Source organism: Periplaneta americana, chromosome 3 (assembly GCF_040183065.1).
Source record: "Periplaneta americana isolate PAMFEO1 chromosome 3, P.americana_PAMFEO1_priV1, whole genome shotgun sequence".
Taxonomy (NCBI): domain Eukaryota; kingdom Metazoa; phylum Arthropoda; class Insecta; order Blattodea; family Blattidae; genus Periplaneta; species Periplaneta americana.
The window spans coordinates 156,084,107-156,112,084 of NC_091119.1; the positions used below are offsets into that span (position 1 = coordinate 156,084,107).

Genomic DNA, 27,978 nt, shown 5'->3' on the forward strand with positions numbered 1-27,978 from the left:
CTGATGGCATTCATTTCGCATTTTGTTGTTGTTATTGATTGAGAAGATGACATTGTGATACATTTTTGAACTCGTCTTAATGTGTGCGATTAAAGTATGTAGTACTATTTGAAAAATTGATGACGTCACGTGTGTCTTTTACCATAATGTAGTTACATGCACCAAATCTCTACACTCATGTTAGGCCTCGTTCTAATATAACTCTCAAAAACAAAAATTCCAATACCTAACCAAACAAAAAAGTTATAACAGGAGCACAAGATAAATGGGACATCCCGAATATTTCAATGTCTAATGAAAATTAAGAAAAACCTTAATATTTATCAACCTAAAATAGAAGTTCATCACTATAATAAAAGGTACAACCACTGAGCTACACCGAAGTTCAATCCACAGCATCGGATCGAATCTCTCTTCCAGTGTTTTTCCCTTTGTGGCCTGACTCCAAGTTCGACATGTGTGTTGACATTTTTATATTAAGTCAACTGTCATTATACAAGGAGCGCACTCAGTGGCTGAGATTCCACAGTAACATGGACTGTTGCTCGAAGAATCTACGTAAAGATTAATTTTTTGGTCCTAAGGAATACATCTGTTGTGGTAACAATTGATATTAGAGGAGAAAAATTCGTTTCGGCGCCGGGGATCGAACCCGGGTCCTTGGTTCTACGTACCAAGCTCTCTAACCACTGAGCTACACCGAAATTCAATCCACAGCACCGGATCGAATCTCTCCTCCAGTGTTTTTCCCTTTGTGGCCTGACTCCAAGTTCGACATGTCAATGATTGTCAAAGTCCGACTGGTGGGCCATCCTGCCTCACTCTAGGAATTACTATAACCCATGGCCGTGACTTTCACGCAACGTAAAAGCTACGCAACGTAGCAGCTGCCTGCGCCAAAATAGGCATGAAGAATTGAATGACAACGAAATCAGATAAAAAAAGCGACTAACGATAAACCAAAAAATATTGAGTGGGGCCAAGGTCACTCGATCTCATATAGTCGAAGTATATGTCATACCTCTACCTATAACTGAGTACCTTTGTGGAATAAGGTTTTATGTAACACTTGGACAACATGTTACACCCAACCTTTTTCCACGGAGGTATTCAATTCTATTGTAACTTGTGTGGTCGTAAATAATAATGAAACAATTAATAACAGAGCAGTGAGATCTCATTTCTCAAAGGTCAGCGATATCGAGGTTTATAATTTATAAAACACGACCTACGGTATAAGGTAATGAAGTATTGAAGAAGCAATATCAGCGTTATTCGTTGCAATAGGAGGCTTTCGCATGAGTGAACAGTTGCTTCGTGTAACATCATACTAGACGCAATAAATGCTTCTTAAAAATCTTAACATCAAATGTTTTCAATTTTAATCATACCAATTTGTTTAACAATAATTTTAATTTCAGTCAAATCTCATGAAAATGTTGTTAGTAACATATCCGAAACGCAAAGTAATTCAAGCACATACAATTCTGTTTATAATAATAGTGACATTTCCAAAAGCGATGTCAGAAATACAAACAGGAATTATGTGTTTAAAAAACAGTATTCTGATTTCACAGAGATATTTCCTACAGGAAATTTACAAGATTACAGACCGTGGGAGAAAAATTCTATGAGACATGAGCAAGAAGATATTATGTCCGTTAATCCAAAAATATCATCAACAGAAGATACAAAAAATGGGAATCATGCAATACACGAAGAAAATGTAAAAATATACAACCACTCTTTTAAAAATGCGAGACGTTTATCTAACCGTGGACGATTTGGAATTACAACAATATCTTTAGGACGGCAGATACAAGCTGATGAAAAAAAGGTCGGTGGAGTTAAGATGTCAGAACTTTTCAATCGCAAGATACAAGGACTAACTACAATACTGTCAACATATCAGACAGCAAGTGAAGGAAGTGAAGACTGGGAGCAGCAAGGACCAGAATTATATAATATTAGCAAGCAGGATTCTACTACACGAATGCCAATACTATACAAACGACCTAAACAAAGTCTGGATTGGAAAGTAAATGAGCTAAGATTGCACTATCGAGGTGCTCTGGATCGTGCTACATTACCGAAACAAGAAACTAAAACAGATGCAAATCAGAACGAGAAGGAAGATACACAAGAAATTCCTCCAACGTCAACACAAGAAGTGCAAGTTAATAAAAATCAGAGGTCGGAGGAAAGAAGACCAGGATACCCAAATCATGACAATCAGGAATTTACTACAAGCCCACCAAGAAAACAGATACAAATTAAACTAGAACAGGACGTAAAGGAAGAAAGGCCAAAGGAACTAAATTATAACAATCAAGAGTTCAATACAATGCTATCAACAAAACAAGCAACAACGGAAAGAAATCAGGATGTAAAAGAAGAACGACCAGCGCAGAAAAATGAAAATCAGAAATATAATACAATGTCACCAATAAAACAGACACAAGTTGAACAAAATCAAGAAGTAAGAGTAGAACATCTAAATGATAACAAAAGAGAATATAATACAATGCTGCCAACAAAACAAGCAACAACGGAAAGAAATCAGGATATAAAAGAAGAACGACCAGTGCAGAAAAATGAAAATCAGAAATATAACACAATGTCACCAATAAAACAGACACAAATTGAACAAAATCAAGAAGTAAGAGTAGACCATCTAAATGATAACAAAAGAGAATATAATGCAATGCTACCAACAAAACAAGCAACAACGGAAAGAAACCAGGATATAAAAGAAGAACGACCAGTGCAGAAACATGAAAATCAGAAATATAACACAATGTCACCAATAAAACAGACACAAATTGAACAAAGTCATGAAGTAAGAGTAGACCATCTAAATGATACCAAAGGAGAATATAATACAATGTTGCCAACAAAACAGGCAAAAACTGAAGAAGAAATGAAGGACGTAAAGATTAGAGAACCAAGAACAAATGAATTTACAGCAGTGCTACAAACAAGAACTGAAGAAAATCATGATGGAAAAAATGGAAAAGCAAAACCTTTTAATCGTAGAAAACAAGGTTTTACCACTATGTTACCAATACATACTGAACAATATGAAGAAGAGAAAGAGGAAAGCGCAGGACCTCCTGAACGTGGGAAAGGAGGATTTACTACAATATCTCCCACACAAACTGAGAGAAATCCAGATCAGAAAGAAGGAAGGACAAGAACTAATCGTGGGAAACAAGGATTTACTACTTTGGCGCCAACACAACCCACACAGACTGAGCGAAAGGGTGGCAAGAAGGACAAACAGTCACTTGTAGACTTGCTAGTTGAAAACATAACGTTGATATCGAAGCACAGCCTGGCGGACAACTGCGGAAATTCGTCGGACAGCCTGCAGACACCACCGGTCATCAAGCTGATAAACTTCATCGCCACACGGTACCTGTACCTGTGCATCACCATAATTATATACGATGATTACTACGAGCGGCAGTATCATCTGATCAACCGACTCATGAACACTTACCCCCTCACATACATCCATGGCAAGGTGCTGGGCAACCAGACGTTGCAGAACCCCGAGCTTTTGGACCCACTTGACACGCGGTGCAGAGATTTCTTGTTGCTCGTCAAAGACATCAACTCGGCGGGCGCCATTCTGGGAGCCCACAGCATCAGTCGTGTCATCATCCTGTCGCAGGCGTCTAACTGGCGCATCCAAGAGTTTCTTTCCTCACCGCTCTCGCAGAACATTATACATATTTTGGTGATCGGTAATAATCAGAACTCTTACTTCCAGAAACAAGAGGTAAAGAAATTTGTTATTATTCCATTCAAGTTACCTTGAGTAGAGTGCAGACTGTAGCTCAAATGGTAGCTTGTTAAACTTCATAAACAAAGAATCCGGATTTGATTCTCGGCAGTTAAGTGGAGATTTTTTATCTCATTTCATAAGGAAGGATTATGCTCTTTGTCACATATTTGTCTTGGCTGTTTTCAAAGATGTTCTTGCTGTGTATGAATTAGTTCTGTTAATAATAATAATAATAATAATAATAATAATAATAATAATAATAATAATAATAATAATAATGATCTATTTTCGATGTATGTTAAGAATCTGATAGCACATTAATAATTACTCTCTCGATGTCTGGTATAGTGCCCGCATTTTATTAATGCCCAACCGGCATCAAAGACGACGCCACAAGTAATGGACACTACGTGATTCCTTGTCGCTATAATGATCTTTACCAAAATCAAGCTGTCATGTCATCTGGACTTGGAGACATAGGACAGCAATGTTTATAGAAATATGTTTTGCGACAATCGACTTGTACAGTACTTGTAACGCAGAATTGCTACATACAGAAATTACTGTAAATGTATAAATGAAATATACTCGTAATACAGCAGACACGTATGATATATACAAACTCTCTCTCTACTACAAAGCACAAAATCGAATGAACTGCGTGTCCGAAGCATACACTTTTTCATTACTTGACGATTAGATGCAAATTTTTCACTGAATGCTTTACGTGAAAAGTTAAATTTGCTGTACATTTCACTTATAAAACAGCTCCTGCTATCTTTATACTAAATCTAGACCAAATACAATTCATTCGAGAGAAGACTTCAATTGATGCGTTACTGTCAGGCACATAACGTGTTCAGTAGGCTAGTCTTTTTTTTTAATAGGTATTGAAAAGAGAGACAGCATTCTTCAAATCAACACACACAGAAATAACTAATAATAATAATCCGTGGCGCTACAGCCCGTGAAGGGCCTAGACCGACCAGCCGGCTGCTGGCCTCACGCCCACATGCCGAAGCAGAGGTGGACGATTATCCAATCAGAATGGAGGTATCGTGTGGTTAGCGCAATGATCCCCCCAGCCGTTATAGCTGCTATCGTAGCTCCCCAAGCGCATCACGATGCTGAGTGGGCACCGGCCCCATACACTGGCCGAAATTTCATGAGAAAATGTATTCCCCCATGAGGACTCGAACCAGTGAGCATTCCGTAACGCGAGTCCTAGGCGGGATGCCTTAGACCGCGACGCCACGGCGCGGGACCAGAAATAACTAAACTGATTACCAAAATCTGTAGAATCCAGTAGATTACGCAGATATTAACAAGCGCCAATAATTAAGTCGTGTGGACAAATTTTGTTAATGAAACGAAATAATAACAGTACCAATTTCGGACGGATAAAATTTCATTCGACTTAATCTTGTTATTCCATAGCATTAAAAAAAGTAGATAAGTCGGGACAAAACGTAGTACGACTGCGTAATAGGCCTGCGGGACATGACGATTTCGGGATTGTCCTTGAAAATAGGGGACGAATGGTCACCTTACCCAGGTGTCAAACACTCTGTGCCTACCAAGTTATAAACAACAGGAACTAAACATATTATATCCATATTTCAGGATGGATTCCGACAAAGAGAAAACGCAGACATCAACATGTACACGCACAATCTGTTTGTGGACGGGCTGGGTTCGAGTTCGCTGCAGATCCTGACAGCGTGGAGATGTGGTGCCCTCACACGTCCTACAACCAACCTTTTCCCGGAAAAGTTGCGTGAAGGCTTCCGAGGACATCGTTTCGTGGTGGCTGCAGGACATCAACCGCCGTTTGTAGTTAATAGGTGAGTGACTCATACACACAGGTTTTAGATTGCCGCATGTATCCAGAGAATTAGCAGTTATTAGTAAACTTTGGGTGTTATAGAAATATTGTTGCATTAGTTCCCCAGTTCCACAACTGGTACACAGTAGCCATCCACGCACAAAGCAGTACCGGTAACTTTTCTTTCCTCTGAACTGGTAAGTTAATGCCAGTGACATAAACAAGAAAGACGTGAAGACATTATATCTTTCATTTGGTCTCAAAAATGGTTGAAAGTAGCCCCACACACATTTACAAATTCTTCTCAAGAGACGAACAAGCACGAAGTATACAAACTTTTCTACTGACCTGTAATGGGTGATATTTCGATGCGTCACCGTAGTTAGGGCTGTCCTCCTTAATGCACATCCACTCTTAAAAAAAATAAACCCTTTCTGATTAAAAGTACAGTTCTGGCATTCTAAATTTGCAAGTGAAGTATCATAATGTCCTAAGCAATATACTAATTTTATGTCGCCCTCGGTAGCGTAGTTGGTACAACACTGACCTTCTATGTTCGACGTTCGGGATCGATCCCAGCCGAGGTCGATGGCATTTACGTGCGACAGGCTCATGTCAGTAGATTTACTGGCATGTGAAAGAACTCCTGCGGAACAAAATTACGGCACACTGGCGACGATGATATAACCTCTGCAGTTGCGAACGTCGTTAAATAAACCATAAGAATAAGAGTAGGAATTCTATGCTTTTGCTTCAATAGAGTACCTCATTACGGTAGGGTAGTACCTCATTAGCATTAGGGATGTTTTAGAAAGAAACTATTTATGAGTCCACAGTCTACTTTTAATTGCAAAAATGGAAGAGGAACATATGAAAGCTACGTAAGTTTTCGCGTCCTTGCACGTGGTCCCTATTGTTTACTGTTTACTTGTTAGATGTACAGTATGTGAGCTCCAAGCCTTCTGAACATTTGTCTCACTCAAGGTTCGCTGTCCCAATGAAGGAACTCTACAGAATTTTTAAAATATGTGTGTGTTCAGTGAGCAGCCTGAAGACTGGTTGGAACCTTATAAGCGACACCCTAGATCATATATGTAACAGATAGATCATCCCTATGTTAAAATTGGCAGCACTTTGAAGAGAACAACTGCCAGGATCGCCATCCATCCACCATAAACAAACACGAGATGGCAATACAGTCGCTAATGCAATTCAAATGGGAGTTACGACGTGACTCCTTATGTAACAATTAGATGGCAGCACAGTAAACCTGACAAAAGTTGTTACTGTCAAAGTCTATAAGACCGAGCAATCTGGGTATATATGATCTAGGGCAACACCTAGCAACTTGAGAAATTTACAAAAATAGGCGCAAATAGGTATAATCTATTAAGATATTAAAAGGAGTGGAGAAAGCTCTTTTTTAAGAACTTTTCCTCAAGGTATTGCGTCCTGAGTCGAAAATCCATGTCATGCCTTGGTCGTGTCTTGTCTGTTAGTAGTACCGTGTTTCACACTCACGGGGTGCTGAACCCAATACATTCTACTAAAGGATCATTAGGTATAGCTAATGAGAAGTATGGCATCACGAAGAGCTGTCAAGCAGTCAAGCACATGTGCAAATGTTACAGGAGTTTTTATGAATTTAACCACTTTAGTGAGAAACTGTTAGCCAACTGACTCTGAACGAAAATAAGAAAATGATTGTAATGAAAGAATTAAAAAGAAGAAAGGAAACATTTTAATAAAAGTTAATGTAATTGTAGTTATTTTGTATTATTACAGAGGAAGGGTGTTTGATGGACAACGTGTGAGTACAATATGGGATGGACTGGAGATTCGACTTCTGTGGCTGATGGGAGAGATGCTGGACTTCTCTTTTATTGTTAAAGAACCTCCAGGAGCTAGTTTCTTGTGAGTTTCCATAATATACCCTAACAAATGGAGATTGATCTCTTAAAAGTATTTTTTTCTTCCATGTTTGAAGAAACCCTTGGAAATGGTAGGCTATAATATTGTAAATATGAGTTACCACAGCAGTTATATTTTTATCAAATGTAGGTTGTTGGGTTTATTATAATTTTTTTCCACTACGGAAGAACCTCCTCGAGGTGCTGCTTGTAATGTACTACAACACTTATATTTTATCAATTGTAAGACAATCTCGTGAAGGTAAATTTAGTTCCATTCTTTATTTCAATAATTGTTGATAAACCTCTTCCAGCTAATACTTGTTAGTTATGCAACGGTTGTTGTTATACCAAATGTATCTTGACGCTACAAAGGTCAATTTTTATTTCTTCCATTGTTTAAGAATATCTTCGAGATGGTGCTTATGTGTTGCTACAGCAATATTATTGTATATTCTATCAAATGTAGGTTAGCCTCACAAAGATAAGGTATTGCTTCTTCCACTGTCGAAGAGCCTCTTCAACCTGATAATTATTATGCCTTGCTACAACAATATACAGTGCTTTTCTTTCACACTGTGGCCAATGCACGGCAGCTCTCATGCTGGCCGCATCAGCTCAGACTCCCACTGTAACAGTTGTAATATCCCCGCTACCACTTCACGTTCTCATAGTTACAATTACAATTACAACAATAATAAGCACTACCTTATCATAAGAGATGTTGGAAATGTTGTCCTTCTCCATACACACATTTCTGGCATCTTCTCAGGAAATTAAAACTTAAAACTCGTAAATTTATACACATGGAACAAGAGCGAGACAAACTAGACAATGGCTTCATAAATGCCGAATGATAACACTCGTAATTTAATTAGCAATTGTACGACATTCGACTGAGTCAACAAATTTCTCAATAGAGTCTATATCAACCAATTTCTACTTTCATGTGCAAATAGTTCTGCCAACTAACCTCTAGTAGTACTACCTTCAGATATCTAAATGTGGTAATAATAAGATGACAATGTTTCTGACAGTGATCATCCTACATTAGAGATAGAGAAATTCACCTTATACTGTTCCCTGTTTTCAGAAATGGGATTCAACTCTGCCAGACTAGCAGAATTATAGACTATGCCCAGAGAAATTGGAAACCAACCAGTTCAGCTAACAATTCTACTGTAGTGACAAATAAAAACTTGTTACTTAATATTAAAATATTAATAGTTTTAACGTTTGTTCGTCATGAGGAAAATACTGATGTTATAAATTAAGAAAATTGTAATGTTACAGGCCTGAAGCCTCTAATCTTGTTGTGAAGAATGTGTTAGAAGGGCTGGCGGACATAGGAGTGGCAGGTGTTTATGTAACACCTTCTAGGATTAATGAGCTCACCATGTCTTCACCTCATACACAGGATTGTGTCACATTTCTCACTCTTACATCCACGGCCCTGCCAAGGTAAAGTATCACATAACTAAGATGTTTATAAAGCTTGAATAATAAGTAAGTGCATTAAAAAAGTTAAGAGAGTCTATTCCGAACACAATTTCAATGAAGTGGATCTTCTGCCCACCTGGATATTCCTATATTAAAAAAGCTGTTTCTGATACTACCATGACTACATATTACTACTGATATTTCCAATACCATCCTACTACTACTTCTGATACTATATTACTAGATACTACTTCCGGTACTACCAACATGCCATGATAAGTAATGGCTGAAGTTAATAGGTCACTCACTAGACAGCCCATACTACTACTACTTCTGATACTACAGAACATTCCAGCGATAAGTTTATTCGTTGGCCGCTAGGCAGCGGCGGTGATTGAGCAACTGCTGGATGGCCAGCTCACCCTCTCTCAGTGTTCAATACCTCACATAACGTTTCAATGACTAGTCAGTCTGAGATTGGATTAGGCCTACATAAAGAGGAATCATGTTGTGTTGTGTTCATTTAGTTACCACGTGGAGATTGCGTAAATGGTGAAAATTCTGTGCTTGAACGTACATACGTTGTGAAAACATTACACGAAAAAAAAAATCGTGTGGTAAACAAGACGAGAATTTAGAAATCGTTTTCCAGGCCACCCAGTTCCGACCAGGTGGGCAATAAAACAATTATTAGTTAAAAAGTTTATTGAAACAGGTTGTGTAATTGACAGAAAAAAAACAACCACAATCCCGTGTGCTTACAGAAAACAAAATTGACGAAGTTGGAGCTGTTTTGGAATGTACACCTGAAAAATCTCTGAGACGTGTAGCACTAGAGAACAGAATTTCAAAAACATCTGCCCCTCAAGCAACAACAAAATTACAATTAAGGCTCTTCATAATAACTGTAGTTCATTAGTTACAACCCCTTGATTTTAACAGAAGACATAGCCTACTTTTTGCAACTGGACAGCAGAAAAAGTTCATAATGATAAAATTGATCCCAGATCGATTTTTTTTCTGATGAAGCATGGTTTTTTGTTAATAGACATAATCATCGCGTAATAACAGTCACCGGGCAACAGAAAAACCTCAACATGTGATCGAGATTCCACAGCATGGGCAAAAAATAGGAGTGCGGTGTGCCATCAATGCTCACAGAATTATTGGATTTTTCTTCTGCAAAGAGACAATAAACCGTGAAAGATACAAACTCCTTAATTTGGGAACTGATATATGGTTAATGGGGTATTTTCAACAGAATAATGCGACCGCTCATTCTGCCAATGCATCTATGATAGAGCTCAGCCGTATCTTTGGGCAGAGAATTATCAGTAGGGGGTTATGGCCAGCTCGTTCCCCAGATCTAACACTGTTAGATATTTATTTATGGGGAACAGTGACGGCTCCTGCACATTTCTTAAGAGGAGGAAAGAAGTTTAACACAGAATGACACATTCTTGAGAGAAACATGCTACAAATTAGCCTACATGCATACTTGTAAGATCAGATAGTGTTAGGGTTGGACTTCTCTTTTGTATAGCAATAATCTGTTCTTGTAAACTGAGTTTCCTAAATTGTCCAAAATATGTTTTCACTTTCATTCATTGTTGGATAATTGCACAAATTAACAATTACAAGGAAATTCACAAACTCGCAGCATTTTTCGCGCACACTACAGCATCACACGTGTTGAAAGAGACCAGCTACTAACATGTAATCGGAACCGTTTTACGGAAGTGGGAATGGGAAATAATCTGTTAGGAAAGCGAGAACACTGCACCCACTCACGTGGTCTGTGTTGCCACTTGTACATTTTACAAGTTCAGTATCACATGCTTTTGAAGAATGTCAGTTCTTGTAAAGTCATACCGCTCTGGTCATACTATCATTATTGTTCAAAGCTGCAGGTGACTGATTAATTTTTTTATGTTAAAAATAATGTAGTTTGGAGTAATTTCAATTTCAAACATATTTGTACAAAACTGACAACTTGGCTGTTGCCCTGTCTAGTCGACAATGAATGGAAGTGAATTTCAGGGGCCAAAAAGATCTGCGATACTAACGTAGAACTACTTCCTCTTTGTTTTATATAAATCTAACTTCAACTTTCAGATATCCTCGAAAGTTTCAAACCATGAATAGTATCTTATATAAAGTGGAATGAATAATATATTTTGATTTATAATTTTAAAAAAAGTTTATATGGTGTATTTCATAGCTTTGTGTTAAAACTGTTTTTATTGTGCCTCCTCCTAGATGTGTTATAGTCTGGTTGAATGCAGCATCGTTAGATGGCAGCGGTAGCGAGCTTGCTGCACGACCAGTCGGTTTCTATATTTCCCGCCCATGCGCTGATTCAGAGGAGGATCTCCTCCCTCTCCGTTCATTTACTTGCTTTAAAACTCTGCTTCTGTCTCTCGCCGCTAGTGCGCTGTTGTCTATGTGTGTTAACTGCAGTAAAGGAGGAAAGGATTGACTTTCCTCCACACAAACAATCTCGTATCTTTCTCACAGTTTTCTAGCAGCACATGATTACGCGTCGTTTAAAACTCGATCAACCGAGGTTTTCTTATAGCTGTGAACTTAAAAATTATCGAATCTTCCTCGAATTTCAAGGCATTTGGTATTTACTTTCAAAAGATGAATAATGTGAGGAGGACGTTCCTCCCTTCCCTCCCCCGATAAACCGCCACTGATGGGGAACACTAAAAGACAGAGTGTATGCAAATAAGCCTCGCACAACTGAAAGATAACATTCGTGATGCAATTAGACAAATCAGTGCAGTGAGCTCATGAATGTGAACAATGGTTTTTTACGGCAATGTGAACTCTGTATAGCGCAAAATGGTCAACACTTCCAGCGGCTACTGTCATGAGGGTGAGTACAAAATTCGTAATTAATATAACATATTAATTAACGTTAAATACAACATTTTATGGTTAGTAAGTATGCATGTAAGTTTTAATTCAGTGAAGCGCATGAGTTTAAGGGCTCTGTTGCCAGAAGTTGCTTAAGCACTGTGCCACCCAGTAGCCGAAGAATAAATCAGTACTTATTGCTGGAATGCTCTGTACTATCAGTAATGCTACTACTTCTGATACCATTCCTGATACTATACTTGTTTTTTTTTTAAAGATGGGACATGACAGGAGCGTTGCGATCGGAAAAACAACTGAATGTCACATAGCGTGGTAGGTCTGTTGCTATGGTAACGACGGTTGAGTTGCCAAACTTCCGTTCCCAAGTGACGAGTGCTTAATAGCTCTCTTGGCAACATTTATTGTGCACACAATGTTAATATTGGAACCTTTCGTCTTTGATTCTCTGTCGATTTTTGTATTGTTTTTTTACTTTCGCATCAGTTGTCAATGAATGTTTTAATGTCAGCCATCTTAACGTCAATTGCTAACTTCCATCAGCTGGCAGTGTGGTAGTCCATATTGGCAACATAGCACTGTAGTTCCAAGCTAGGCCGCTTAACTGTCATGTCCCATCTTTCAAAAAAACAAGTATACTTCTAACAGAAATGAATATCGAGAGGAAAAGGTAGCAAGCATGTAGGGCTGATATCCCCCTGTTATCTGTAGAGGTGGGAGATAAAAACTCGCACTATCCTGCAGGCCCCATGGCTTGTAAAAGGTGTAATTTTACTTCACTTCTGATGCTACTATTATCACTACTACTGTATTATTGTTAGTTTTGTGGTAATAAGTTGGCAACAACGAAAGCATAGCAAATGAAATTCCGAAGTATTTCTTTTTTATGATCTTCAAATTTAGCTAAGATTCGTAAATTCATGAAAGAAAATACAAACTTACTGCAGTATGCACATATTTAATACCATACTCTCTTTTAACTGTTGCAGGTATCGTGCCATCATGGGACCATTCCACTGGACAGTGTGGCTCACTCTGACTCTCACGTATTTACTCGCCATTTTTCCTATTGCATTTTCTGATAGCCATTCTTTAACGCATCTGCTGAAAAATCCTTGGCAGATGGAGAACATGTTCTGGTATGTGTTCGGCACATTCACGAACTGTTTCACGTTCAAGGGAAAGCATTCCTGGACACACTCGGAGAAAGCTGCCACACGAATGCTTATTGGTAAGTGTAAGATGCTTTCTAAATATCAATTTATTTTCAATTCCCGCAGACAGTAAAAAAAATTACTGTCACAAATGTGAAATACCGTATACTTGCCATTACATATGTTCCACATTCCAAATTATTTTACCATTCAGTTTATTTTCTTGAACTGTTATTCCATTATTTATGGATTCAAATTAGACATTTCTGAAAAAGCTCGTAAAAGATTCTCCCTTCTAAAATGACTAGCAGGAAAGAAATGGGGATGCTCTAGGAATACTTTGAACACTACATACAAAATGTTTATACAGCCAGTGCTGACATACTGCGGAGAAATTTTAATTACTTCACCTTTCATAAACGACATAGAATATGTTCAAAACCAAGCTCTCAGGCTCATTACTGGTGGAATCAAAACAACTCCAATGGATTCTATGAGATTCCTCACTAATATTAACAGTATCAAAATGACAATAGAAGAAAAAGCACTGATTCAATATGAAAAACTTATCAGATTACCAGGAAACAATTGGCATTCATACAGTCCTCTCTGTAGATTGAAAACTCAAAAAAGTTTCATATCCATTGTTCAAGAATTAAAACAGAAAATCAATATCCCGAATTTAAAAGAAAACTTACAAATTAAACCAAACCCTTTAACTTTATTAAATATAGAATATAATCTAAATTTAACAGAAGAAATACTGAAATCGGAAGTAAACACTGAAATACTGAAACAATTGTCTTTAGAGACAATTAATATTAGGTACCCTCCACAAAACTGGCTTCATTTATACACCGACGGATCCTTGATCTCCAGAGAACAAGGTGCCGGTGCAGGTGTTACGTGCTGTCTCTTCTCACTTTATAGATCTCTTGGATATGGAACAACAAGTTTTGATGGTGAAATCATTCCAATAAGTGAATGTCTCAGGAATCTTCTATGCCACATCAATCAATTTAGGAATGCAGTTATATTGTCAGACTCCAAAGCAGCTATTCTATCAATCGTCTCTAAACACACACCTTCATTTCAAACAGCAGAAATAACTAAAATGCTCTCTCAATTAATATCACTCAATAAAAGAATTGTATTCCAATGGATACCATCCCATTGTGGAATCCTGGGAAACGAGAATGCGGATGCTTTAGCAAAGAAGGGCAGCACTGCTACTTACAGACCTGTTACTAAATCTACGTACTACTCTGTGAAGAGGTTTATTAAATCTACATACTTAGACTTCAACAAACAAAATTTGATAACTCAATCTCAAGGGAAAAAATGAAACTCTCTGCATCAAAATCCACAGTTAATTCCCGATTTACCACGAAAATCGTCTGTAGCTGCATTCAGATTGGCAACAGGCCATGATTGTTTGGCCAAACTCCTGCATACAATTGGAATATATCAGTCCCCTAACTGCCCATTGTGCAACTCAAACCAAGAAATGGATTCGGAACACCTCAAAATCTGTGCTTCAGTGGCTGGTCATGATAATATCTTTGAAAAATATTGTAGTGCAAGTGCAAGAGGTCAAATGACTTTATTGTCAAATGCCTGGCATTAGAAAACAACAACAAATTAGAAGTCGAACTTTCGTTTTTTGGATTACATTTGGAAGGCATTCCCTATAATCCCAAAGACACCTGACTTCCTTTATAAACTGTACGGTTAAGTAGATAATTAATTTTTCACAAATCTACATAAGCTAGCTACACAGTTACCGGTTTGGTTTACGATGTACCAACACACGGGTCCTTGGCAAGTACTGCAGTAAACCTCTATTCTCTTGTCTCACACTAGTGAAATAATGTTCTCGTTTTCTTTCCCAGTTCTTCCACTGCAATTCTTGTAATTTCTAACTCACTTTCCAGGAAGTCTAAAAACAAATCGCAATAATTCACTCACAAATGTGTATCACCTTCTTTTTGAGCATAAAATGATAAAGTTTAAGATGTAATAAACATGTTGCGTTTCTTGCAGATGATGCACACACACCAATCTGCTGAGTTATTTTTTTAGCGACTTTTGTGGAAAACTTTCGAGAAAAGCACTAATGTCATCTAATCCAGCCCCTGACAAAACTGGTCTGTTACTAAGGCATTTTTTCTTCAATATCAAACCTATGATCTCAAATTTATTCACTAACTTATGTTCTATCTGCCTCATAGGCAGATGAGTATTGGGAAATTTTGAAAAAAAAAAAAAAACTCTATACGGATCCAGTAAGCCGATTCATACTTATAATAATAATGCCTTGCACACAAACACTCTTGCTTTTACGGTCAAATAACAGGCAGTATCTCACACGAAGTTGCACTCACAATAATTGCACAATTGCACAACTTGCATGGGTGGGCGCATCCAATGTAAAGGGGAATCGGGGAGTAGAGTGGATGGCAGATGGTGGACTACTGTCAGCCAGTCCACATATCATGAGTCAGTAAATCAAATCAATTTTTTATGGTATACTGTAATCTTTCCTAGTATTATTTTTGTATTTACGAAAATCTGTATTTAAATGTCACAGGTATATTAGAGTTTATTAAAAGATCCCTAACATATCCCTTTCCATTCTAAACCTTTCTGATGTTCTTTGAATTATTCGCCCATACGATTTTACAATTGAGCAGAAAATTCTTTTAACACTGGATCTCCAAGACTTTCATACCTGTATACCGTTGAACTCAAAAAAATATTTTACAATGAGAAATTGAGAAAATTCTGCATGTGACAATTAATTTCTCCGAAACATAGGAATGTAGGGACATACTGGACTTCTTATGCACGAAACGAAATAAATAAAAAATCGTTGACAGATTTCCAGTTTATTGACAATCACCTAGAAAATCATTAGACTTGATTCTGACTAGGTTGCCATTTTGTTTTAAATTGTAAATGAAGATTTTTTTAACTCTGTTACATTTCATGTGTATTATTCCCGGATAAATTACTAATTAGATTCTGAAGATGAACAAAATCTTCTCAATAATTTAGGAGAAAACACTACACAGAATGCAGAAAAAAAATTAAGAAATGTTTAATATAATAATATAGTTTTAAGAAATAAGAGCAGACGAATTGAAAATGAGATTAATGACAAAGAAAACTTCTGATTTTCTATCAGGATGGTACTGGGTATTCAGCATTATCATATCAGCTTGCTACACTGGCTGCATCATTGCATTTGTGACAATGCCTGTCTACCCTGCATATGTGGACAATGTTAAAGAAGTCGTACAACAGGGTCTACATGCTGGAACACTCAGTAAGTTCATCTTTCTAGTTCTGAACACTTCGTTAAGAAGTCCTAATATATTAAATTTATACTTAAACTTTAAAACAATTATGTATGTATGTATGTATGTATGTATGTATGTATGTATGTATGTATGTATGTATGTATGTATGTATGCATGCATGCATGCATGTAGGCCTTGTATGTATGTATGTACCTAGGTATATGTATATGTATATATACACACATACCTAGTATATACAGGTAATACATCAGTACATCAGTTGTCACAAGCTTCTATGTTCGTTATTTATGAAAATTTATAAAGCAACAAATATTCTTACATTTAGGTACTGGTAAGCAAATAAAAAAAGGTACCAGTACTATATTTTATTTAAAGAAAGACAATGACTTTGTTGTTAAATCGAGAGCATTACACATACATACATACATACTAGTGTCCTGCAATGTTCGAACATGAGAGAGACAACCAAGATATTATGAACTTCGTCTTATTTTATATGAGACTCTAATAGCAAGATCTATGTTAATAACCTTAAGCGGTTAAAACATGAAGAGGTGAGAGTGAAGGACAGCGAATATTTTTATAACAAGGTGGAACAAACACAACAAGCCTCCTTCTGCAGAGCAAACATCGAAGAATATCGAACTTTGCCAGATTCGACAAACTTAAACTGAACATAGAGCCTGTAATGCATGACGCACATACATACATACATACATACATGCATGCATGCATACATACACACATACATACATACATACATACATATTTTACTTCAACGAAAACTCAGTACCGGTATTACAATAAAATTACATATTATGTACTTGATATCAGTCTAAAAGCAAAAGAATTACCGGTACCAGTGTCCAATGCACATATAACACATTAGTGATGGTTTCGAATTCTTTTTTTATAGAGACTGCATGGAGTTAAAAGGACATAGGATACTTTACATGGTGGTAGTAGTAGTAGTAGTAGTAGTAGTAGTAGTAGTAGTAGTAGTAGTAATAATAATAAAATCACTGACTAGCCTCATGCCTCTGTTATTTAATTAGTTCTTATTTTTTAGTTGTTTAAGGATTTTGTTTAGTTCCTTCTTTAGATTTAATTTTAAGTTATATTAAGTTAATTTTTTTAATTTTGAGGTTGTGTTTAGGTAAAAGATAAAGTTATCTATGTACCTGTCATTCGAATAAATAAATAAATAAATAAATAAATAATAATAATAATAATAATAATAATAATAATAATAATAATAATAATTTACCATCAAGTACAGGTTAATATGTCTCATGAATACACTATATTTTGCTAATATTTTAAGCATATCACAAATAGTTTTAAATAAGAACCTGTATTAAATAATAGTATAAGGGTTACAAGGAGTACTGAAGTGCGTTGCATAACCTCTCCTACTCAATTCCCATCCTCAGTACAGAAATTCTCACATTCCCATGGAGCAACCTCTTTATAACAAATGAGGTTCTGGGAACCAAATCACAGCAGTGTATAACTGTTCTGTCGAAAATGGAGGAAATATCATTCTAGCATGCTGACCTGCCATGGCATGCATAAGCATCCCCTAAGTGGTGAGAAGGGTATATGGTAGGTGAAGTTGTCTGAGACAATTCTCTCAGCTAGGTCATATGGACCTGCAGGTGTGAGTCTCCAAACAGTTTGGAGGTTGCGTGTAGGTGATATAGTTACCATAACATAAAAGTATGGTGCCTACATTAAAACGGTTTTACTTTTGCCACATCACTCTCCTATGTTGGAGAGTACGAGAGCTAATGGCTTTATTGCCAAGAACTCAGCATTACTTAACAACACATTTTTATGTAGAGAGATCCAAGTCTGTGGAAAAGAGCCACAATTGTTTAGTGTGATTTATATAGGCTACAGTATAACTGAAAACAAGGGGTTATTTAATTTTTTTATGTTAAACCTATCACAAAAATATATTATTTTAATGTACCGAAGTACATATGATATTTCCATGCAGATATTCTGCGCCATCATACGATGAAAGAGTAATGTAACGGAGAAACTTCTCTCCGGCGCCGGGATTTGAACCCGGGTTTTCAGCTCTACGTGCTGATGCTTTATCCACTAAGCCACACCGGATACCATCCCGGCATCGGACAGAATCGTCTCAGATTAAGCTCCAACTCTTGGGTTCCCTCTAGTGGCCGCCCTCTGCACTACGTCACAGATGTCTATGAACATAGGACCGAAGTCCACACATGTGCTTAGTGGATAAAGCATCAGCACGTAGAGCTGAAAACCTGGGTTCAAATCCCGGCATCAGAGAGAATTTTTCTCCATTCCATTACTCTTTCATCGTATGATGATGCAGAATATCTGCATGGAAATATCATATGTACTTCGGTACATTAAAATAATATATATGATATGCGTAAATCACTTCGTGATTTAAGACGGCGCTTATTCCGTCGGATCCCGGCCAACTAGTCACTCATAACGAGTGCACCTCAGCACATGTGTGGACTTCGGTCCTACGTTCATAGACATCTATGACGTAGTGCAGAGGGCGGCCACTAGAGGGAACCCAAGAGTTGGAGCTTAATCTGAGATGATTCTGTCCGACGCTGGGGTGGTATCCGGTGTGGCTTAGTGGATAAAGCATCAGCACATAGAGCTGAAAACCCGGGTTCAAATCCCGGCGCCGGAGAGAATTTTTCTCCGTTCCATTACTCTTTCATCCTATCACAAAAAGTTTGAAAATTAGAATATTTTAGATGCCACTGAAATCCCGAGAAGAATTCTTTTCCCCTCATCAGGTAACCCTCTCGTCCGAATTTACCACCATATCATTATAAAGAGGGTTTAAGATTGTGTAACTAAACTATTCTGAGATTTTTACAGTTACATTCGTTATTTTAAATTAGAAGCTTTCCATGCAACAAATGTACTGTACTTTTTTTGCAATGGCAGGGCGTTAACTTGAAGCTATTCATACTGACTCTTATAGATGTCACTAGTGTCGAGAAGTGTAAATCACTTGCAGTGTACTGAAAATAATAAATTATATTATACATTACATCTTTGTCATCGTCATTACACTCAATACCACCACCACCATTATAATTATTAATCTAACAATCTAACATGTTTCATTTGAAGGTGATGGAGGTTGGCGCTACTGGTTCAATGATTCATTTGATTCAGTAACTAACAAACTTTTCGAGAAGATGGAGTATCTCCCTGATCTGGAATCTGCAGTTCACAATGTTACTACAGCATATTATCGTGACTATGCTTTCTTGGGTTCCTGGTCACTTCTTGATTACACCATACGTATGAATTACTCGAGGTTTGTGTCTTTTTCATCGCTGATTATTTATCTCAAATTTTTCGGTCTAGATGACGGCATGTCGTATCACATATAATGTTTTCTTTTTAATACAAGGTGAGCCAGTCAAACAGAAAGATTTGATGGGAGTATACTGTTCATATGGAGACAGTGAGAATGAATATAACCGTCTCTTCTCAACCTGCTTACTTTACAATTTATGACTCCTTAGGCAGTGATGTCACTATCTCCGCATTCCCTACTAACCAAGTTGTTTGTCTCTACCATGTTTTGTTAAATGGTGCTCATCGTTACTGCAAACTGCAATTAATTGATTTCAATGGTATATATTATATATTATTTTAATGTACCGAAGTACATATGATATTTCCATGCAGATATTCTGCGTCATCATATGATGAAAGAATAATGGAACAGAGAAAAATTCTCTCCGGCACCGGGATTTGAACCCGGGTATTCAGCTCTACGTGCTGATGCTTTATCCACTAAGCCACACTGGATACCCATCCCGGTGTCGGACAGAATAGTCTCAGTTTAAGTTCCAACTCTTGGGTTCCCTCTAGTGGCCGCCCTCTGCACTACGTCTATGACGTAGTGGGAGCCCAAGAGTTGGAACTTAAACTGAGACTATTCTGTCCGACACCGGGATGGGTATCTGGTGTGGCTTAGTGGATAAAGCATCAGCATGTAGAGCTGAATACCCGGGTTCAAATCCCGGTGCCGGAGAGAATTTTTCTCTGTTCAATTACTCTTTCATCGTATGATTTCAATGGAGCGTTGGACTGGGGATCAGCGTGGATATGCACTTAAAGCGTATTATCTTCATAACGAGGGTTTGGTGCAAACCTGACGAGCTTTCCGTCTGCATTTCAACATAACGCACAACCAGCCTGTACCGTCAGATAAAGCTATTCGAACTTGAATGAGTAACTCTGAGGCAACTGGATCAACGACCAAAAAAAAAAAAGGGGGCAGTAGTGTTAAAAGGTTCGAACCCCAGAGAACACTGAGTTCTACAGGGGGTTGTAAGAAGTCCATAACAATCGACCAGACATCGTGGAATAACTGTTGGAATAAGTCACACATCATTGAGAAGGATTCTCCATAAGGATCTGCGATATCATCTACACAAAATTCAAATTGTTCAGGCTCTTGATCCTGGTGATAATCAACAGAGAATTCGATTTTGTGAGGCTTTGTTTGTTAGATTGAAAGAGGATGAAGACCTTGTGGATAACTTGGGGATGAGTGACGAGGTGCACTTCCATCTCAGTGGATTTGTGAATAGACAAAACTTTCGATATTGGTCGGAGGCAAACCCTCGTTTACTTCATGAAAAATCTCTCCATTAACGGTATGGTGCACGGTTTCATCAACTGGAATAATCAGCCCATTCTTTTTTGAGAATGAGGCCGGAAATGCAGTGACTGTTAATTCAGTGTGGTGTTGAAAAGATACAGAACTTTTTTACACCACAACTCGCCCATTTTCCAGTGAATGAAAACACACTGTTTCAACAGGACAGAGCAACAAGCCACACGCAAGAATTTCGATGGGATATTGCTTGGCCACCTAGGTCACCTGATTTAACGGTATGTGATTTCTTCCTTTGGGGACACCTCAAAACGAATGATTTTCCAGGCAATGGATGCTGTGAATGCTTTGTTCCCGGGCTGCATCATTTCTCGGAAAGGGAAACTGTGTTATGTTTTCCTTGAGTAATGTCCGGGAGAGAACGTGACAGAGGTAGAAAATTCGAATCAGGCCATTTAAAAAGGCTAAAATGGGTGGCGACAGTTATGCGATTCAAAGTTAAAATATATTAAGATCGGTGAAACAGTGCCCATAACTGTTAACTGAATATTCTGCGAGAAGTGATGATTCGATTCTTCAAGAACCCTCCACTTCTACAAATAAATGTGAGTACAATCAATCTAAAATGAAAGTAATATAGTGACACTGGTGGTGCATCTTCTAATGAAAATGTTAATGCATCAGGTTCAATTAGTGAAATATGCACTTTTGATAGCGCTCACCCTGGCAATTGGCCATCCAATTCAGGACAAGAAAAGGCTACAAATTATCGAAAAAGAACTCGTTTGAGAAGAAAATGCTGTGTTTTCATTGGACGTCAATAAGAGACACTTTTCACCTATCCACTATTTCAGGATTTTTAGCAATAAAGAAAAACAGAATCGACATTGGCTTGTAGCCTATATTCTAAAAATCAAGATAGGGTATATTGTTTTGCTTGCTGACTTTTTTTCAACCTCAATGACAGCATTATCTTCTCAGGGGTGTAACAACTGGAAAAACCTTAGTACCGTACTCGTCTAAAATCCCATGAAAATAGTCCATACTATTCAGATATAATTCAAGATTTCAGTTCAGTGAAAAGTAGAAAAATGAAATAAGTTTTGATTTCGTGTGTAACATTTTAGTTAATTTAAAAAATATTAACCTAATAGATTACTGTGATTTATTGTCAGTATGTAAGAAGATTTTTTGTAGGACTAAAAGTGAAGGCATGGTCAGAATTAAGCTAGGCTACATAATATGGTGAGTAGTTTAATATACAGGGTGGACTGCTCTAATGTACCTAATTTCAATTGTATGTGACTGGTGTACGGTTGAAGATATAACCTTACGGTAATGTTTATATGAAAGGAAAACTCAACAAGTTTCGAATCCTATCAGTAGATGGTGCGCAAACACGGTTTCTTTTCGTAGATTGTATCGATTGTCAAAATGGCGACACCACAGGTAAAAGCACAAACTGTGTTGTGGTATGCGGAGTTTAAATCAATTATTAGAGTTCAAAAGGAGTATCGATGAGTGTTCAACTGCTAAAAGTGTTAAGAAGTGGCACAATACATTTTTAGCTACAGGATCAGTGTTGAAGAAGCATGGTGGTGGTCATAGAACATCTGATGAAATGGTTGCAAATGTTCAAGCCACATATGAGCGAAGCCCGCTGAAGTCATTAAGAAGAGCTTCGCGGGAACTTTAAGTACCAAAATCAACATTGCAACGAATTGTCCACAAACATCTCAAACTGTACGCATACAAAGTGCAGTTAATGCAACGTCTGGAGCCGGATGACAAACCCAAACAAGTGGAATTCACCAATAAGATTTCTTTCTCTGGAGCTACGTCAGGAGCTCACGTAGAGATATGGTAATGTGCATATCGAAACTTGTTGAGTTTTCCTTTCATATAAACGTTACTGTAGGTTTCTATCTTCAACTGTTTACCAGTCACATACAATTGAAATTAGGTACATTCGAGCGGTCCACTCTGTACTACTATTTCTATTATTATTATAATTACATTGATATAGGGCCCTGAATACAAGTTTGCCTAGGGCCTCACAAAACTCAGCGCCACTACTGTCATAAGAAGTCCTTCTATTAGTGTCTCAGATATTTGTCTGAATCTCTTACTTCTTGCGGTTATTAAGAATGTCTTTTATGTACAATCCTGAAAGAAAAAGCATCTCTTCTTATTTGGGTGCATTATAAACGATTTCATGTCTTTAAAGTGACAGTTCAAGGAAATGAAATATAAACAGTAATATCAGCTGTTGCAACATATTAAAGGAATTGAACTATAGTGGAACAAGTAAAATATATAATGGAAAGTGCAATGTTATCTTAATGTCACTTTTTTTTTAATTGATGAGAAATTATTATTTTCCAGGTATCATGGAAAGCGTTCTTACATGCATGTAGGACGAAGCTGTTTTGTACCATTCAGTGTAGCTATGATATTCCCACCTCGTTCCCCACATAGCAATGTAATGAGCCAGATGTTGCTGCGCATCATTCAAAGTGGCCTCATTAAGAAGTTAAAGAGAGATCTCGAGTGGGACTTGCGTCGTTCAGCAACTGGGAAGCTCCTTGCTGTAAGTACTGTCACATCAGATATTAAGTATGTTATTTATTTTTGGATTGAATTTCGGGAGGGAGGCAGTATGACCCAGCATTACGATCTAGAAGAGATATGCTTACCCTCGAGGTAGGCCCTTCCTCAACCCACACTGGCTGACTACACTAAGGTTCACTTCATATTCAGACTTTTAGTAGGCAACCCCATTCATTCCTAGACCAGCTCCCTCTGTGCGTCACCAGCCAGCAATCGGGTATGCTATGGAATGATGACAGAATGCTGTTGATACCTAAATATTACATAACTACAAGCATCACTTCAACCTGCTTGCTTAATCAGAGAATGCCCTGACGCTAGCTTATCTACTGGATTAAAATTAATGTGATTAGTAGATTTCGAAATTATATATTGCAAATAAAGCCTGCGTGGTTTTTTTTAGTAGGTTATTTTACGACGCTTTATCAACAGCTTCGGTTATTTAGCGTCTGAATGAGATGAAGGTGATAATGCCGGTGAAATGAGTCCGGGGTCCAGCACCGAAAGTTACCCAGCATTTGCTCATATTGGGTTGAGGGAAAACCTCGGAAAAAACCTCAACCAGGTAACTTGTCCCGACCGGGAATCGAACCCGGGCCACCTGGTTTCGTGGCCAGACGTGCTAACCGTTACTCCACAGGTGTGGACCGCCTGCGTGGTACTTGTATATATTTCACAGAGAGAAAAAAATTATCGTAACATTTTATTGGGACCAGAATCTTCCGCAATATCATAAAACAGCATAAAAGTAAGTAGCTTTCCTGATATGGACCATCGAAGAATGAATGTGTGTAACTTATGTGTGTGTTTTTACCATGTCTTCTTTCTCATGTACAACAAAATATCATAGTTCTGTTACTTCAAAATTAAGATGAGAAATGAATAATTAGTATACTGGGAATAAAATACCGTTTCTCTTGCCATTATGCCATCATCTCTTCATTTGCAATTATATGTAAAATGAAATAAATGGAAAAAATAAATGCAAAATTCTATAATCTGTGACAAGCACTCATGTATGCTATTTATTCCAGTGAACTTATGGATAGGTCTAATTAACAATTGCAACATTATGAAGTGCTAAAACAGTCACATGGTAGGAATCAATCAGCAAGCAATATGCATCAACTGAGACCATACTGTTACATTTTTCAGGCTTCTGGTGGACCATCACTGAGAGCTGCAAGAGCTGAGGAACGCAAGTTGACATTAGAAGACGTAACTGGAATGTTTCTTCTCCTTGGAGCTGGATTTGGTATTGCAGCTTTAGTATGGACTATAGAAGTTATAGCATGGATATGTAAAAAAATCAAACAGAAACTATTTCCTAATGAAAATGAATGTGAAGATGGAGATAACAATGAAACAGATAACGTTGAAAACATTGATGATAATCTGAACAGTGATATTGATGATACTGGGTATCCAATCCCAACAAAGAGAAGAGTACACAGTTCCCCAAGTGCTGATGTAAGATGCAGACCACGACAAGTATTTGATGAGCAATCAATTTATCACTTATCGCTTGACAGAACTAATAGATTGCGCTGCCTTGTTCCACTGCAGTCAACAGATGGTCTACCAGTAACAAGTTCTCCCAAGCTGAAAAGAAGACGAATGCAAACTCCAAGACCGAGCTACACTTTTATAATAGAAAGAGAAGCAGATGATGGGAGTTACGAGTTCAGTAGCTCAAGTATGCCACAGAATGTAGATACAAACTCTGATGATGTTGAGAAGTACTTTGGGGCTAGAGTACACAGGCATGACTGTTACTTGACTGCTAGTGAAGATCCGACCAGCCTTGTTTCCGTGCAATATGAAGACAACAGACTCAGGCCACCTCAAATACAGCATCTGGAAGAGCGTCCTATTATACACAGACCTTTTTCATTTTAAAACATGGATTTCTTCAGAATAATGTAATTTTTCTGAACTTAGAAAGTTTTCTCTAATATATTATATACAGAGTGATTCAGACCACTCGTAAGTCATTTATTTCGGAAACTAGGGCATTAAAACTTTCGAAACAAAAATATTTATAACTAAAGCACATGTGAACTTTCACTTGAGCTTGATTTCATCAATCAGTCTTAACAGGAAGTAGGGTCAGTGGCATATTACTTTAAAATTTCGAATGAGAGTCGGAGTCAAATAGGGTACCATTTGATAGACCTCTTCAAAACAAACAACTTTCATAGGAAACGCTTTTATCAATTCCTACTCTTTCAATGAGAAAACGTATGAAAAGACAATACCAATAGAAAATGTAAACAAGACAATTAATGTTGACAGATTTACTGAAAGAATGGACAATGCCATTAATTTTTACAAATGTTCAAACTGTCTGCCGTTCTGAGCAACACATACCCATACTCTTCTTCTAACAATGTCAGAGACTCCTAACACTTCGGCATGGTCAAGTGACTGGAAGGTCTCTCGGATTTGTTGTTTCATGTCATCTCTTGTTGTGGGACGATTTTGATAGACAATATTTTTTAACCGTCCCCAAAGATAGAAATCCGAAGGATTCAAGTCAGGAGATCGTGCTGGCCATGCCACAGGACTGCATCTGTTTATAGTATGTAAAAGATATTTCTAATCACTTTTAACTTTTAGGTACTTATTTTATTAGTCACAAAAGTAATTGCAAAACTAGAAAATTGTACATATGTAGGTACAGAGAAAACAAAACACTTCCTTCTTATTGTACATTGTTGGGCAAGGCCTCCTGAGCTTATTATCTGGCTAAGTACAGTGTATATGTAGACCTGGCGGTAGATACTGTATTGCGGTGACTAAAGGAAACACTACTGAGCGAGCAAAGAGGAAGGGATTTATTGTATTCTCTTGACAATGATTTTCTGAAAAACTTACAGCTTCTATGTCACTTTGACTCTATTACTGGCATTTTCTTACGGATCTAATATTCGCATATAAAATATTTTTATGAAACAATACTTTAAGAAAGTTAGAAGGGTCTTATAATCGATGGGGTCTTATTTTCGAGTAAATACGGTACCCAGGGGCGTAGCGTCCATGGATGTGGGAGATGTGTTACATACCCTGCAATTTCCTTCAAAGTGACTCTGAATTATGAATTATAATATTGTAACATATAATCGTTTTCGGACAGATCAAGTTTTTCCAGAATGTTTGATTTTGAATTCGCACCATGTTTTAATCATCTTGAGCAGAAGGTGCGACCATTAGTAAGAATTATACAGTAACTCTATGGGCACGGCCCGCTTGATGTATAAAAACACTTTGCAACATCTCAACGACATCTGTCGTCAGCCCGAGGAAACTCGTGCAGTGAGCATGCTTGTGACCCCGGGGATGTATAGCGTTGTAATACATATTGTCGTATTGGCATGCTTGTGTTATAATATTATTTCCAGTGACTTATAAAGAATGATGAGCGAGTTATTTGTTCCAAAATGTTACTTTTTCATTTGTGAACACTGAAGACTGTTTTGAAAGCTTAATTGCTTAGTGTTGAAATAAATTATTTAGGTTAAGATCTTTGTGTTACGCGCTTATGGGCTCAAGGTATGTACGCTGACAATATACATCCAAGAGATCACACAGTGAGTGAAAGGGAAATTGTTTCGTGTTCATTGTCGCAATGCATTAAATATGGAAACAAATTGTTGTACAATCGACAAATTGAAGGTAAGGAGCTTCCAGACTTTAACGTTCTGTGAAAAAGAAGATGTAATTAAAGCATGCCCTTCAAAACCAGTACTGAATATCACTACGAACATAAAAAAGTGTGTAAGACATTTTAATGTAAAGATTTATGAAAGTGAGTCGTGACTGTGAGGTTGTAAGACTTTAAACAAACTGTTTTACTGGTCTTGTCTTTTCTAATGAAAAGTCCGTTTGAAATACCAATGGCTATGAAGATTTAAATAATATTTATAAGGCAGCCAAGAAACGTAACTATTTTTTTAACCATATAATATTTGAAAAAAAGACTAAAAATGTTCAGGGAAACTCCAAGGAGAGCCACCGGCGTAACTCGGTCGGCTAAGGCGCTTGCTTGCCGATCCAGAGTTGCAATCGGGCGTGGGTTCGATTCCCGCTTGCGCTGATTACCTGGTTGGGATTTTTCCGAGGTTTTCCCCAACCGTGAGGTAAATGTCATGTAATCTACGGCGAATCCTCGGTCTCATCTCGCCAAATATCATTTCACTATCACCAACTTCATCAACGCTAAATAACCTCGTAGTTATATAACCAAGTAAAAAAAACTCCAAGGATAGTAAACGTGAGTTTATTAATTTTATTTTTACTGCATAGTCCTAAACTAAGTTTATTAAAACACTTTTCAGTGTGTCTATTATTTGTCGATGTTTTACTAGGTACGTAATATACTTGTAAATTTGTATTAGC

The 27,978-nt window shown here is 37.5% G+C and overlaps 1 protein-coding gene and 1 non-coding gene across 2 annotated transcripts; both read left to right on the forward strand.

Annotated features, from left to right (window-relative positions):
• The first annotated feature begins 202 nt into the window (after positions 1-202).
• On the forward strand, positions 203-27,967 carry Ir21a (Ionotropic receptor 21a). The gene is made up of 9 exons (XM_069822083.1): positions 203-3,799; positions 5,450-5,634; positions 7,401-7,529; positions 8,819-8,986; positions 12,835-13,076; positions 16,187-16,327; positions 19,467-19,656; positions 23,356-23,560; positions 24,736-27,967. The coding sequence occupies exons 1-9, from the start codon at positions 1,370-1,372 to the stop codon at positions 25,477-25,479; spliced, it is 4,434 nt and encodes a 1,477-aa protein (XP_069678184.1). The 5' UTR covers positions 203-1,369; the 3' UTR covers positions 25,480-27,967.
• TRNAY-AUA (transfer RNA tyrosine (anticodon AUA)) lies at positions 18,943-19,014 on the forward strand. Its single transcript has one exon. It is a non-coding gene; the product is annotated as a tRNA-Tyr (tRNA).
• Positions 27,968-27,978: the final 11 nt, after the last annotated feature.

Coding starts and splice junctions, on each gene's coding strand:
- Ir21a (XM_069822083.1), top strand. CDS start 1,370: ATGTTTTCAATTTTAATCATACCAATTTGTTTAACAATAATTTTAATT. Junction 8,987..12,834: donor ACATCCACGGCCCTGCCAAG/GTAAAGTATCAC, acceptor TAACTGTTGCAG/GTATCGTGCCATCATGGGAC. Junction 19,657..23,355: donor ATACGTATGAATTACTCGAG/GTTTGTGTCTTT, acceptor ATTATTTTCCAG/GTATCATGGAAAGCGTTCTT.